This window comes from Pristiophorus japonicus, chromosome 11 (genome assembly GCF_044704955.1).
Source record: "Pristiophorus japonicus isolate sPriJap1 chromosome 11, sPriJap1.hap1, whole genome shotgun sequence".
NCBI lineage: Eukaryota > Metazoa > Chordata > Chondrichthyes > Pristiophoridae > Pristiophorus > Pristiophorus japonicus.
The window spans coordinates 79,403,146-79,419,027 of record NC_091987.1 but is presented as its reverse complement, the minus strand read 5'-3'; the positions used below and the strand labels follow the sequence as shown (position 1 = coordinate 79,419,027).

The 15,882-nt window shown below is 43.8% G+C and overlaps 1 protein-coding gene across 1 annotated transcript in view; it reads right to left on the bottom strand.

Annotated features, from left to right (window-relative positions):
- Positions 1-15,882, bottom strand: part of LOC139276111 (suppressor of tumorigenicity 14 protein homolog) — a 100,493-nt gene that overhangs the window by 44,327 nt on the left and 40,284 nt on the right. Inside the window, exons 5-6 of the mRNA XM_070893616.1 lie at positions 10,191-10,366; positions 7,115-7,150 (exon numbers count right to left, since the gene is read on the bottom strand). Coding sequence (XP_070749717.1) covers positions 7,115-7,150; positions 10,191-10,366 — 212 coding nt within the window. The remainder of the gene's footprint in view (positions 1-7,114; positions 7,151-10,190; positions 10,367-15,882) is intronic.

The window sequence follows — 15,882 nt, the reverse complement described above, 5'->3', positions numbered from 1 at the left end:
TGATGCTGGGGGAAAAACCTTGAACAATTGGCACAAAGAAGCTGTGTGCCAACAGAAGAAAATGTTCAAAACCAGTCAAGAAATGACAAATAGTAAAGATTCAAGTCACTTAATCTATATCCTTTAAATCAACTACTGCCATAGCTGATTCCCTAGCAACACTGGACACCCTCTTCACATTGGCATTAAGAATTTATGTAGATGTGCCATAAATTAAATGAAGCATCCATTTGTTTTCTTCCACTGCTCATCATCTTCATAATTTTATCAGGATGGAACTCACACCCTTTTATTCACTACCTAGTACCGATTTATTCTAGAACAATGATGGCCAGCGTGGAAAAAAATAGACTTGCATTTATATAGCGCCTTTCAGGACCATCGAACGTCCCAAAGGGCTTTACAGCCAATGAAGTACTTTTTGAAGTGTAGGAATTCAGTGTAGGAATTAAGGTCTCCCTTTATTGTGAAAAAGGAAGGGAAGGGATGAGCTGCACTAGTAACACTGTTTTCATTGTCTTGATGATGCTTAATGTTCCGTCTACTTTCCTTTCCCCCCCCCCCCCCCGCCCCCCATCTCACTGTACTGTGTCTGCCTCAAGCACTGCCCTGGTTGTATTTATTCCTTCTCCCCATCTCCATATTATTATTTTCACATTTTCTTCTAATTTTTAGGCTTGAAATCCACTTGTCTATCACACAATATTCATTTCCCATTATGAAGCATTTAACATCACACACAAGGTCCTTCCTAGGGTAAATTGCATGACATGTGGTACTGCCCCATCCCCAGCCATTTTAGCCGTGAAGAGGTTTCATATGGAAATTCGTGGCCTAATCCTTGTTGAAACTCTCATCGCAATACTTTTTAAACTTAGTCTAAATTATATTTCAATGTTCCTGTTGATTGCCTAAAGCTTGACTGTTACCAGCTTGTATTTACGTTAAGTTTATTATTGCAATATTGCCATTCTGCTGTATACTGCATGATTCGGACTTTTTATTTCCTTATTTGTAGTTTTACTGGGCTTTTCCATTTCATGTTGTAGTTATGCAATCAAAAGCACTAAAATAAAATATATTTAAATGCCTCTTTTACTGGGTAAGAATAAAAGCCATACTACTTCTTCAATAAGAATGTCACATACATACGATTTACATGACACTGCATGCTGCCAAAGAAATGAAAAGTCACGCAATGATCACTTTTCCATGACAAGAGTACGAGGTGAATTCAGTATTCCAATGCTCCCAGTATTGAGCTGCACTTGAAGGGAATGCAGCTCAGAGATAGGACTACAATATAACAGACTTAATTCTCTAACACATGCTCCCTCCGAGCATGGCTTGATGTTGGGCAATGCGCGAGTGCTGAACTTAGCAAAACATCTCCTCTTAGGTGTTATTGAACAACAAAGATGTTATTACAAATTACAAATTGATTTTCAGTATTCTGCTCAAGATATAACTTCCTGAAAACAACTCAACATAAATTCTGCTCATACCTTCCCTCAGTGGTTCGGTCATGGCATGGTGTGGTATGGATGTTCTCACCACTTAGCTCTAGATAACCCTGAAAGCCAGTATCACAATGGATAGGATGATCCTGGATAAATAACCAGCACAACACATTCCAGTGCTTTGCTGGTAACTGTGTATTTAGCTGCTTAAATTCCAGCAGTATCTCTGTTCACAGTTGGGAGTCTATATGCCTTGGTTCTTGCCAATTTGTGGCTCAGAGCTGTGGACTTAGGTATGTGGGGGAAGCCCCTATGGGAAAAGAGTACACATTTTACATCAGGCAAACAGAAATTCTAGGGGCTAGAACCTCCACTTTTGAGCTTATCGCCCAAAAATGGGCGTTATTTCCGGCGTGGGCGGTAAAGATGGGTTTTCAGATTGCCGGCTTCTCACCCATTCTCAAAACACCCTGTTTACATTTTTGAAAATGGGCGTTACCATGAGTGATATCAAATGGGCGGTAGCGTTAAATTTTTTTGACCTTCTGCCGTAAAGTGTGGCCGTCCTTAGCAACGGCATGGCAATGCTCGATGCCCACAATTCAGGAGGTCAAGGTTCACCATGACATGCGCAGAAGAGGAGACAGAGAGCGAGGGAGCTCAGAGGGACTGAAGGTGTGGCTGGGTGTGGTGAGCTGCTTTGGGAGGAAGGAGGGAAACTTTAGAGCTTCACAGCAAGTAGGCAAACAAAAAGTAGCTGTTACCAGCCACATATTTGACCGAATTTGCCCCTATAATGGAGGCAGAGGAGGAGGCATCACAGCACGGTGTGGAGACTGACGCTGGAGAGAGCAGTGAGGTGGGAGAGGGGCACATTGGAGGTCGCAAAAAAGCCAGGAGGTTCTTGGACAAGGCAAATGCCTCCCTCCTGCAGGAGGTCGAATCAAGCTGGGGTGATTTGACACAGGGAGGACGTGGGAAGCCCACCCAAAGGCCTACCTGAGGATATGGACCAAGATAGCAGAGGTGGTCTCGTTGGCGACTAACGAGGTGCGTGAGGGCAACCAATGCCGCAAACAATGGAATGATCTTGTGGGATCCGCAAGAGTAAGTATTACATTGATTTACATGTACTTATGTATCTATATAATTTGATTTGTAGCAGTCATGAGTGACTATCAGCAGATGTGAGGTCTTGCACTTTGACCTGGAATGTTTTACTCAAAACCTGCAGTCATGGTATACGTCTTTAGGTAAAGAATGATAATAATCATAATAATCATGATTACATCTGTCGGTTATGTGTTGTATCAGTGTCTGTGACAGTACCTAGCAATGATATCCCACAATGATCTCATGCTATGTTGTCCTGTCACCTTTTACAGAAGAAGCTATCGACGATGAGGTTCATGCAGAGGCGAACGGGTGGGGGCCACCAGTCCCCAGGGACATCACTCACATGGAGGAGTGAGTGCTCGCACTCGTGGGGAAGCAGCCACAGACAGCCACGGACACATCTGCAGATCCTGAAGTGATGCCACGTGAGTAAAGCTTACACCATTGCGTGATGTAAAGTCAATAGATGCCACACCAACTCATATCCGGCCAATCATATATGATAGATGACTTCTAAAAGTGCCATAGAAATAATGCTGGCCAAATGAAAATCATTGCAATCCACAATGTGTTGATGGTCATGAAATGTGATGGCTGCGATGATTTTGAGAGTGGTGGTGCTTTTGTCGTGCATATGCTGTGTGTAGCGCTGGACTCACCTTGTCACCCTAGCAGACCCCCACCGTCCCTTCTCCTCTAACAACCTCATTTGTGTTTTGCAGCTCAGCCAGCAGTGCGGCCCCAGAGGCCAGAAGGTGGGGCATGGAGCAAGAGTTGGCGGATGACCCTACTACATCTGGTGCTGAGGAGCTCCGATTGTCGCCCGTCAATCCGCTAGGTCTGTTTTCGATGGATGACAGCCCGGACTTCGAAGAACCTGCATCACCAAGCTCCAGAACCCATTCCACCCCAAGGCCAACTATTGGTCCTCCGGTCATTCCTGCCTCCACTCTGGAGGTGACGGCCCCAAGCACCTCTCCACAGACACCCCATTTGTCCCCAGGACGGCGCCAACCCCGCGGAGGCCTCGTGGATGCAGCAGGTGATGCTGTGTTATATCTCCATCTGGGCATATGCAATTTGTTGCAATGTATGGGGGCTGGGGAGCACACTCCTGCTTTGCCTTTGTATTCTGTGTTGCTGGACATGTTGACCATGTGATTTATGTCAATGGTGGAAAAAGTGGGATGTGGGCAGGGGTTGGGTTAATTATGATTTCAGACCAATGTTGCTATTAAACTTTTGTTATTGAACATAACCTTGTTGCGCATTGTCTCAGATAGCTGGACCATTACACACTGGTGATTCCTTACCTTAAAGAGTTAAATACAACTTAACATTAATCAATGTAAACATTAATTGGCACCAGGCTGATGGGCACCATTGATGTCTGAGCTGCACACACACACAGCAGTGTGTCAGCGTTGTCACTCACATCAGCGCTCTTTCAGGCAAATCTTTCCAATATTAGCTCCTCACGTAAGAGTGGGATTTAACAAATGCCAGCCACACCGCTGGCGTCCGTCCCAGTTAGTTCCACTTTTTGTGGGCGGTTTTTTGAGCGGGCGATATTCTGGGCGATATGTGTGCGAGGTGGTGAAATTGACAGTGGGCGATCTCCATGGCTGCTAGTTTGGGTAAATACGCTCTTTACGACAAAAAACAGTCGGCGGGCGTTATTATTGAATCTCGACATTAAGTCCGTGAGGAAAGTAACGCTGGGCGTTGAAATCGCCCATTCTGCTGACTCCGCCTCAAAAAAGTGGACGGGTGGTAATATTTTTTCTCGGCGTTAAGCCCATTGGGAAAATTACACTCGGCGATAAGTCTCCTAAACAAGCCCGTTAGTTTCCATTTTGTGCGATATCTGGGTGTTATATGTCATTTCAGTGGTTAAATGGGTGTTAAGTGGGCATTAAGTAGGCAAAAAAAGTGGAGGTTCTAGCCCCAACTGTGTGGATTTCTCAGTAGGTGATTTGACGGCTCTTAAACATGGTCATGGATTTCTGTCTGTGACACAGAAAATTCTTCAAAAACATTTTCTCACGCCATACAAACCTAATGATTAGGTTCCAACACAATTTACAGTGAACTGAAACTGCACAAATTGATAAATATATCAACAACAATCTGCATTTTTTCACTAAGCAGATAGCTTCAACGATAAAGGCTATGCTGGAAAACAAAGGTTGGAGATTGATATCTATTTGCTCTGGAGAAAAACAATTAGTCGGTATCATTATTTATTTTACTTTATGAGTAGATGCGTCCCTCCAAGAACACAGTGAAGAAAAGACATAGCAATGTTAGTGACATATGAATATCACAGAATAGTAACTCATTAAGAATAATTTAATTACAGAATCCAGGTATCACAAGCTGTGAGAACAAAGCTAATGATGTTGAATTACTGCCTGCAATCGTCTGTCACCCAGCACTTTTTAAATTATAGATGGAATTTTAAATTCTGTCACCGCTCCTTTTCTACCACTGCCATTGGATGGTGAAACAACATAACACCGAACCTTACTGAGTATTGCGATGCAGATCTTGCGGAATATCAGTTTTTTGGGGCATGTTGAATAACAAAGGAATTCACCACCTTCTGTATGTATTTTTGAATGTTTAAATAGCATAACAAAGCAGTGTTAATTTAAGATGCTGAGCAATGAATTTCTTCATGGCATTAAACGGTCTGTAAATTGACCGAAATGTGCAGTAGGAAAATATTTCATTCACAACAAGATATTTCAAATTAATGAGTACAAAATCTAAACATGATCATAACATATTTTGTCTGTATATATTTTCTTATGCCTGCATCTTCTGCATGGTTATGGTTAGCAGGAAATAATCATGGCTCATGCACACAGATTACTCCGATTCACTCATTTAACTGTGCAGGCAAATTTTCTCTGCTCTTTTTTTGTCCTGTCTCTGCACGCAGCCTTCCCACCACTGGCTCAGGACCTGCCCCCCACTCCACTCCATCCTAGAGCGTCTTACCTCAACCTAGGGCCTAACCTCCGCACTGCCACTCCGATCACTGATCCCAGGCATTTATACAGGAGCTCCTCAAGGTCTGCTCCCACGGCCAGCCACTCCACATCTCAATTTGGTACCTGATATCACCTTCAGTCTTGCTCCAGGTATGGGCAACAATAACAACTTGTATTTATATAGAGCCTTTAATGTAATAAAACATCCCAAGGCACTTCACAGGAGCTTTATCAGACAAAATTTGACACCGAGCCACATAAGGAGATATTAGGACAGGTGAAAGAGGTAGGTTTTAAGAAGTATCTTAGAGGAAGAGAGGGAGGTTTTTTTTTGGGGGGGGGGGCGTGGTGCTGTTGGTGGTGAGGGTGTATTTCAAGGGTCAGAAAACCCTATGCAAATATAACTGAATTATATTGAAGGCTCAAACAATCTTTTACACCACCACACCAAGGTTTCTGCCTACCTTCCGCCAAAGTTACAGTGGGAGATCAGGAGACCCGCAGAAATTCGAGCTGATTAAATCGGCCAGGCCATTATCCATGGGTTATCGTGGAATTATAGGCCTTGATATTAACTCGGAGATGTGTTGGGACCCATGGGGCGGAGGGAGGGGGGAAGAGATCCAATATCGGTGGGAAACCCTGTTGAAAATTCAGCGTGTCCATCAATGGCTTTGTAACACAGCCAGTTCATTATCACTTTACTTCTCGGTTTGCCACCTGGTGAGCAGCAGCAGGTGTGATGAGAATCTGCATGATATGATCTCAACTCCAGTAATTAAAGGGCCAATCCAAAGATGGAATTTGGAGGAGCTGGATTTTGAAACAACAAAAGAGGTAGACTAAGAATATCTTTGAGACATGCAAAGGCTATGTCTTGCTTCAATGACACCTCCCTTGACCTGCTGGAGGCTGTGAGGAGCCGGAGAGAGATATCCATCGAATTGAGCAATCTGCCTCTGCCGAGGAGGTTTTGTGCAAGCAGCTCCAGTTAAATGTGAAAGTCAGCAGGTTGGAGCCGGCTTCTCAATGTGTTCGCATTTTTGTTGGTTTTAACCCCCCACCTGCACCCAAACCCTCCAGGTTGAAATTCCCAACAATGCAATCATACAGCACAGAAGTAGGCCATGAGCCCATAGTGTCTGTGCCGGTTCTTGAAGAGCTATCCAATTAGTCCCACACCCGTTCTTTCCCCTTGGCACTGTAGATGTCTAATTCCCCTATGACTGAATCAGCTTCCATCACATCACCCTTTTAGCCAGTGTATTCCAGATCATTATAACTCACTGCGTAAAAAAAAAAATTACCTCATCTCCCCCCTGTTTTTTTTGCCAATTATCTTACTTGAGTTAAGAAAAATCCATACATTACAATCACTGAACTTCAAAAACAAAAATTCAAAATGCGAAGTGCTTTAAGATGAAAAGTGTAATATAAATGCAAGTATTATTCTAAACTAACATCTTATGTTCCAACCAAGTTTGAATCTGGTTGATTACTGCTCTGCTTTACTAACTCTAATACAATTGAGCTACTTACCAGTTTTCAAGCTTCGAACATATCTTTCATTAGCAACTGTAAAAAATTCAAAATAAACTCAGTCAATACTTAAAAGATATTCAGTGACACTCTGAAGCATCACTATATTGGCCACATGACCCCTTGTTCCACCTCTATGAAGACACCAAGAAAAGTAATATATGGGTAACTAGAAGGATCAATAACAAATACACCTACGTAAATTACAAAAGCAAAATTAAATATTTTATGATTGCGGCAGATTTGCTGTCAACAATACAGTTATTGGTTCATATATTATGGTTATAAATAATGCTTTCTAGGTGTTTTGTTTTGATTTGATTTGTGGCTGTTCTTTTATCAGCATACAAGCTACACTAGGTTTAGAATAGTGTCTATTCTTTAATTAACATACGCTTTATATGCAAGTGAGATCTGAGTCACAGGATAGATAGAGATGAAGATTATTTGGCCTATCTTCTCTCATTTATCTAGAAAGGCCTTACAGTCTCCCCATCACAGCATCCAAAATTATGACCACAAATTCACCTGAACAAGGCACAGTATTACATCTTAAAGGGACATACCAAGTTACCAAGTTCTTATACTTTAGCAGCATTTTTTGGGCCACTTTAAATCCTACATTCTACAGGTAAGGAGACCACATTCTAAACCACTATCTTACAATGTGGTTTACCAGTGTTTTAATCAGCTTGGTTTAACATAGAAACATAGAAAATAGGTGCAGGAGTAGGCCATTCGGTCCTTCGAGCCTGCACCGCCATTCAATGAGTTCATGGCTGAACATGCAACTTCAGTACCCCATTCCTGCTTTCTCGCCATAACCCTTGATCCCCCTAGTAGTAAGGACTATATCTAACTCCTTTTTGAATATATTTAGTGAATTGGCCTCAACAACTTTCTGTGGTAGAGAATTCCACAGGTTCACCACTCTCTGGGTGAAGAAGTTTCTCCTTATCTCGGTCCTAAATGGCTTACCCCTTATCCTTAGACTGTGACCCCTGGTTCTGGACTTCCCCAACATTGGGAACATTCTTCCTGCATCTAACCTGTCTAAACCCGTCAAAATTTTAAACGTTTCTGTGAGATCCCCTCTCAGTCTTCTGAACTCCAGTGAATACAAGCCCAGTTGATCCAGTCTTTATTGATATGTCAGTCCCGCCATCCCGGGAATCAGTCTGGTGAACCTTCGCTGCACTCCCTCAATAGCAAGAATGTCCTTCCTCAAGTTTGGAGACCAAAACTGTACACAATACTCCAGGTGTGGCTTCACCAAGACTCTGTACAACTGTAGTAACACCTCCCTGCCCCTGTACTCAAATCCCCCCACTATGAAGCCAACATGCCATTTGCTTTCTTAACCGTCTGCTGTACCTGCATGCCAATCTTCAATGACTGATGTACCATGACACGCAGGTCTCGTTGCACCTCCCCTTTTCCTAATCTGTCACCATTCAGATAATAGCCTGTCTCTCTGTTTTTACCACCAAAGTGGATGACCTCACATTTATCCACATTATACTTCATCTGCCATGCATTTGCCCACTCACCTAACCTATCCAAGTCACTCTACAGCCTCATAGCATCCTCCTCGCAGTTCACACTGCCACCCAACTTAGTGCCATCCGCAAATTTGGAGATATTACATTTAATCCCCTCGTCTAAATCATTAATGTACAATGTAAACAGCTGGGGTCCCAGCAAAGTACCTTGCGGTACCCCACTAGTCACTGCCTGCCATTCTGAAAAGTACCCATTTACTCCTACTCTTTGCTTCCTGTCTGTCAACCAGTTCTCAATCCATGTCAGCACACTACCCCCAATCCCATGTGCTTTAACTTTGCACATTGATCTCTTGTGTGGGACCTTGTCGAAAGGCTTCTGAAAGTCCAAATACACCACATCAATTGGTTCTCCCTTCTCCACTCTACTGGAAACATCCTCAAAAAATTCCATATTTGTCAAGCAGGATTTCCTTTTCACAAATCCATGCTGACTTGGACCTATCATGTCACCTCTTTCCAAATGCGCCGCTATGACATCCTTAATAATTGATTCCATCATTTTAGCCACTACCGATGTCAGGCTAATTCCCTGTTTTCTCTCTCCTCCTTTTTTAAAGTGGGGTTACATTGGCTACCCTCCACTCCATAGGAACTGATCCAGAGTCTATGGAATGTTGGAAAATGACTGTCAATGCAGCCGCTATTTCCAAGGCCACCTCCTTAAGTACTCTGGGATGCAGTCCATCAGGCCCTGGGGATTTATCGGCCCTCAATCCCATCAATTTCCCCAACACAATTTCCCGACTAATAAGGATTTCCCTCAGTTCCTCCTTCTTACTAGACCCTCTGACCCCTTTTATATCTGGAAGGTTGTTTGCGTCCTCCTTAGTAAATACCGAACCAAAGTACTTGTTCAATTGGTCTGCCATTTCTTTCTTCCACTGATTCTGACTGCAGCGGACCTACGTTTGTCTTTACTGACCTTTTTCTCTTTACATATCTATAGAAGCTTTTGCAGTCTGTCTTAATGTTCCCTGCAGCTTCCTCTTGTACTCTATTTTCCCTGCCCTCATCAAACCCTTTGTCCTCCTCTGCTGAGTTCTAAATTTCTCCCAGTCCCCGGGTTCGCTGCTATTTCTGGCCAATTTGTATGCCACTTCCTTGGCTTTAATACTATCCCTGATTTCCCTTGATAGCCACAGTTGAGCCACCTTCCCTTTTTTATTTTTATGCCAGACAGGGATGTACAATTGTTGTAGTTCATTCATGCGGTCTCTAAATGTCTTCCATTGCCCATCCACAGTCAATCCCTTAAGTATCATTCGCCAATCTATCCTAGCCAATTCACGCCCCATACCTTCAATGTTACCCTTCTTTAAGTTCTGGCCATGGTCTCTGAATTAACTGTTTCATTCTCCATCCTAATGTAGAATTCCACCATATTATGGTCACTCTTCCCCAAGGGGCCTCGCACAACGAGATTGCTAATTTAGCATAAAAGTAATCAACATATAGGTTTTCCTCTGTTATCTTTGGTCTGATTTATACAGAGTATAACTAAAAGAGCTTACCCTGTAGTGTGACAGAAGATGGTTCAATGTCCATTTTCTCTCTTGTTCTGTCAGTAGAGAGATGCTGCCGTAACACATTCATCAACATTTCTGCACTTAGTGTATATTTAATCAAAAGGTCATGGTCTTTTGGTAATGCAAATTGCAACCAGTAATAGGCAGTAACACTGCCATTGCTGTAAATAAAAATATCATCAGTAAGAAAAGCAGTTCATTCTCCTTCATCAATCAAAGTTTACAAGGTTTAAAAAAAGCAGCTAGTAGTGAATGACTTGGCGTACTAATGATTTATTAGTTTCCCCGACTCAGTTCATTTACAGAGTGACTAGCTGAAACATCGGGACCAGCAAAGGTCTCAGGTTTAATCTCTGATCGGAGTCATATGACTTCAGCAAGGGTGGTAGTAGGGGTCCTCCTGGGTTAGGAAGGGAAGACCAACCAGGGCTCCTGCTTCTGATTGCCATCAACAACTTCTAACTGATGGCGCACACGTGTGAACATCAGGTGAGGACTGAGTCAGACCTGTCCTCATGAAAAATAGTCTGCTAGTACGTACAATCAAATAAACACATAGATAGAGGCTGTGTGGGAAAGATACTGTAGGGGGGCTGCATCTAAGGAATTGTACCCCAGCAACGAGTCAATGGTTTCAAGAGAGGAAGGAAGGGGATAAAATTGGCAAGAATGAGCTACTAATGATTTGTTAACCTACAGCCAAAAAGAGTGGCGAATACATTCACATAGCATTAAGAATTTAAGAATTAATAATGGATATCTTTCAGCTTAGGAAATGATTGGTCACTTCATGATGGCAAGGGTGACATCAGGAACTTACTACAAGGGAATTATAGAGAAACTGTTCATTCTAAAACACACTATCGACATTCTGTGAAACAAAGGGCTAATATTAGAATTTGAGAAAGCTGAAACTAGGGCAAAGGACTTGTACATTATTTTATTCATTTGAGCTTCCAATAATCGCACGTACTATTGCAGCTGAGGTCTTTGTAGAAGTTGTAAATGTCCAGCTTATAGAATAGTGGAATAATTAATGTGCTCTGGATCTTGCAAGACTAACAAGAAAGGAAGTCTTGAAAGACAATTGATATCAGAGCCCCACTGTCCAGGCCATGACCCGGGCACTAGCAAAAAGGAAAAGTGTGGCGATTGAAGTCCTGTCGATCAGCAAACTAATTTACACTGGCATTTATAGTTATTGACACATGCATGTCCAGTTGTATGACAACTTAGAAAGGATCCATGTAACAGAATTGTTCATCTTGGATTGGCCACAAATGCTTAAAATCCTTAAATAGGATTGAATTAGTAAAAATAAAAGAGTGTACTCTGCCTACTCATAAAAGAAATAAAGACTTGCATTTAGATAGCGCCTATCATGACCGCAGGACATCCCAAAGAAATTTACAGCCAATTCAGTACTTTTGAAGTGTAAACACTGTTGTAATGCAGGATACCTGGCAGCCAATTTGCACACAGCAAGCTCCCACAAAGAGCAATGTGATAATGACCAATAATCTTTTTTTTTAGGGTTAAATATTGACCAGTGAAATAGTGTCATGGGATCTTTTACATCCACCTGAGAGAGCAGACGGAGCCTCGATTTAATGACCCATCTGAATAGACGACACCTCCAACAGTATTGCACTCCCTCAATACTGCAATGGAGTGTCAGCCTAGATTTTTGTGCTCAAGTCTCTGGAATAGGACTTGAACCCACAACCTTCTGACAGGGGCGAGAGGGCTAACAACCGAGCCAGAGCTGACAAATATAGTATTTAATAGTTTCTAGAAGTTATAAAACAAACTTAAAATAGTTCTGCAAAGAACAGAACAAGTGTAAAGAGTAAAAATTGGAAGGTTAGGAAAGAAAATATACTCAAACAGAAGTAAAACTAGTGAAGTTTCTCACTGCTGTTTTAATAGCTTAAGGGGGAGAAATTGGGCTACTTTGCACCTCCCATTTGCGCTAATGGGGCACAAATGTGTGTGTGACCGGGCGCGGCGCTGTTAACAACACCCGCTAAATGTGGGAGTTTAGCGGCGGTGCTACAGCGTTGCACCCCGATCTCTTGCGCCCGGAGATCATGACCTCATCGTCATGCGAATCGCCCCTTAGCGCCCAGGCCCTTAAATTGGGTTTCGCCCTTGCAGCTGCACCAGGCAATGACAGCGACAGCTTCAGGGGACGCGTACCGCGCAGCCGGCCGCTACCGGGCCAAAAATTAAAGGGGAGGTGGCTGACTACTGAAAAAAAACCTCACCTTTGCGTTGCCGTTCCGAATGCTGTTTATTTGCCGGGTCGGGGCATCGATTGCTCAGCCCGACATTCTGCTCGAGTGCCGGGCTGATCGCGCAGCACACCCGCTCCCTGGTGGTCCAGGTAAGTGGCTTCTTCTTTGTCAGAGTATGAAGCTTGGGCCCTTCCCTTTAATTGAGGGACGAGCCCCTCGGTTGTGGCAGCGCCACGCGGCTCAATGCGTAGCACTGTTGAGGCGTACACCCCGTTACTGCCCCAGGAAGGATCTTCCGGGGGCGGTAACCCAAGAGAGAGGCGAGACTTCTGCACCTGGCCCCAAGTCTTGCACCTGTCGAGTGTTACTGCCCCCAAACGGGGCGATACTGAATTTCTAGGCCTATGTCTCTGAACCCAGAGAGTAATGTAACATTATTACAATAGAATGTGATGAAGTACATCTAGGTTAGTTAAACTAGGTTAAGAAGGTGACCACAGCCGTTACCAGAGGAGAAGTCGTGTATGCCAGAGGAAGGCACGCCTGCCTTTCACTACAGTAGCCACTGACAAGTCCAGGGCAACTTACACTGCCCATTTAAAAATATTAAAATTTGGTATTTCATGGAACTGTACACAATTTATGGGATGTGTCACAAGCTTACAATCCCACCCAGATATGGGGAGCCCTGGCAACAGTGCTGGTGAACAAACAGATGACTATTCGTGATAGTGATCAGCATGCAGACTTTGCTCTTCACTGTTTAATTGAGTCCAGCAATATATTTTTAGGCCAATATGTAAAGATTAGTTAGTTTTTTCCATGCAGATAGTCCAGCATAAACTTTCTGTCTTTGTCACAGTTTAGAACCAAATGGCAAGTGACAAGTTTAAACAAGTTAATTGGCCTGGTCCTCATGTTGAACTCTCCCTCGCCCTCTCTGCACCCGCTCTGTGATGATTGCGCAAATAGAAGTAGTGATGCATGAGATGATCACAAGGATTCCACAGCGCCAGCCCAGTAGGTAAACATTGCAGCATATCTGCAAGGAAGTACTGCAAAGTTCACTGTTACTTGATGTGCTGGCCCTAAGTTCCATGGTAGCAGCAAGTATCCTTTCAGCAGCTGGCACAGCTCTGCATTGGGCTCTCTGCTAACTTCACCCAGTGCAGATAATTTCCCACTGTCATGGTCACATAGTTGTGCCAGGGCCTGTAAATATGATTAGTGCTATCTTGGTGGGTGCGAACAATTAAAGTATACTGTCATTCGATTACCCTGACGGGCATTGAATGCTCTTCAAAGCATGATGTAGAGTGATTGGGAATTTTCCACGGTATCCAACATTACACTCATTCACATATCGTAGTTGTGCCAGCAGATTTGCTGTCCTAGTTTTGTTTGGGAGGAGCTTTTGTATACACAAATTGTCCACCAAAGTGAGTTCTGGCCCACTCTGTCTGAAGATGTAATTGTTCGAGTTCCTTTATGTTGGCAAAAAACATCTCTTGCACAGCCTGACCTAATTGGCAACACTCCATAGATTCTCTTTCCTTTCTTCCTAGAAAAAAATACAAGTGCTCAAGTAATGATTACCTTGAATCGGCATAGTTTCATTTGACCTATCACCATCAAATCAATCACTTCCACAGTTGATTCCCCAGCAACTCTAAATGCCCACCATTACACTGGCGGCAGTTCAGGGAGCAGCCACAGCATCGCGAGAGCGGGAGGATAAAGGGCGGCGGCGGCAGTTGGAGCAGCATCAGTTCAGGGAGCGGCCCAGCTTGTGCAGGGGCAGGAGGTAAACAGAGAAGTAAGAAGGAATCGAAGTGTGACGTCACAGCCAAGGGGGTAAGCGATTGGCTGGTTGGTGAGTATTTGATCTTTTTCTTTTTCTTATCAGTAAGAAACCTTTAGGTTAATTTAAGGGTTAAGTCATGGCAGGAGAACCCAGACCCATGTCATGCTCCTCCTGTACTATGTGGGAAATCAGGGACGCTTCCAGTGTCCCGGACTACTACATGTGCAAGAAGTATACCCAGTTGCAGCTCCTGACAGACCACATTGTGGCACAGGAGCTGCGGATGGATTCACTCTGGAGCACCCGCGATGCTGAGGATGCCGTGAATAACATGTTTAGTGAGTTGGTCACACTGCACGTAAAGATTTCAAAGGAAGATAGGGAGTAGGTGACCATCAGGCAGAGCAGTGGAAGGAAGGTAGTGCAGGGGTCCTCTGCGATCATCTCCCTCCAAAACAGATATACCACTTTGGATACTGTTGGGGGAGATGACTCATCAGGGGAAGGCAGCAGCAGCCAAGTCCATGGCACCAGGGCTGGCTCTGCTGCACAGGAGGGCAGGAAAAAGAGTGGAAGAGCTACAGTGATCAGGGATTCGATTGTAAGGGGAATAGATAGGCGTTTCTGCGGCTGCAAAGGAGACTCCAGGATGGTATGTTGCCTCCCTGGTGCAAGGGTCAAGGATGTCTCAGAGCAGCTGCAGTGCATTCCGGAGGGGGAGGGTGAACAGCCAGCTATTGTGGTCCATATATGTACCAACGATATAGGTAAAAAATGGGATGAGATCCTACAAGCTGAATTTATGGAGCTAGGAGCTAAATTAAAAAGTAGGACCTCAAAGGTAGTAATCTCAGGACTGCTACCATTGCCACATGCTAGTCAGAGTAGAAACATAGAAATATAGAAATTAGGTGCAGGAGCAGGCCATTCGGCCCCACGAGCCTGCACCACCTTTCAATATCATGGCTGATCATTCAACCTCAGTACCCTTTTCGTGCTTTCTCTCCATACCCCTTGATCCCTTTGAATGTAAGGGTCATATCTAACTCCCTTCTGAATATATCTAACGAACTGGCCTCAACAACTTTCTGCGGTAGAGAATTCCACAGGTTAACAATTCTCTGAGTGAAGAAGTTTCTCCTCATCTCAGTCCTAAATGGATTACCCCTTATTCTTAGAATGTGACCCCTGGTTCTGGAACTCCCCGGCAACGGGAACATTCTTCCTGCCTCTAACCTTGTCCAATCCCGTCAGAATTTTATATGTTTCTGTGAGATCCCCTCTCATTCTTCTAAACTCCAGTGGATACAAGCCCAGTTGATCCAGTCTCTCCTCATATTTCAGTCCCGCCATCCCGGGAATCAATCTGGTGAACCTTCGCTGTACTTCCTCAATACCAAGAACGTCCTTCCTCAGATTAGGAGACTAAAACTGAATATTCCAGGTGTGGCCTCACCAAGGCCCTGTCCAAATGCAGTAAGACCTCCCTGCTCCTATACTCAAATCCCCTAGCTATGAAGGCCAACATGCCATTTGCCTTCTTCACCGCCTGCTGTACCTGCATGCCAAATATCAATGACTGATGTACCATGACACTAAGGTTCTGTTGCACCTCCCCTTTTCCTACTCTGCCACC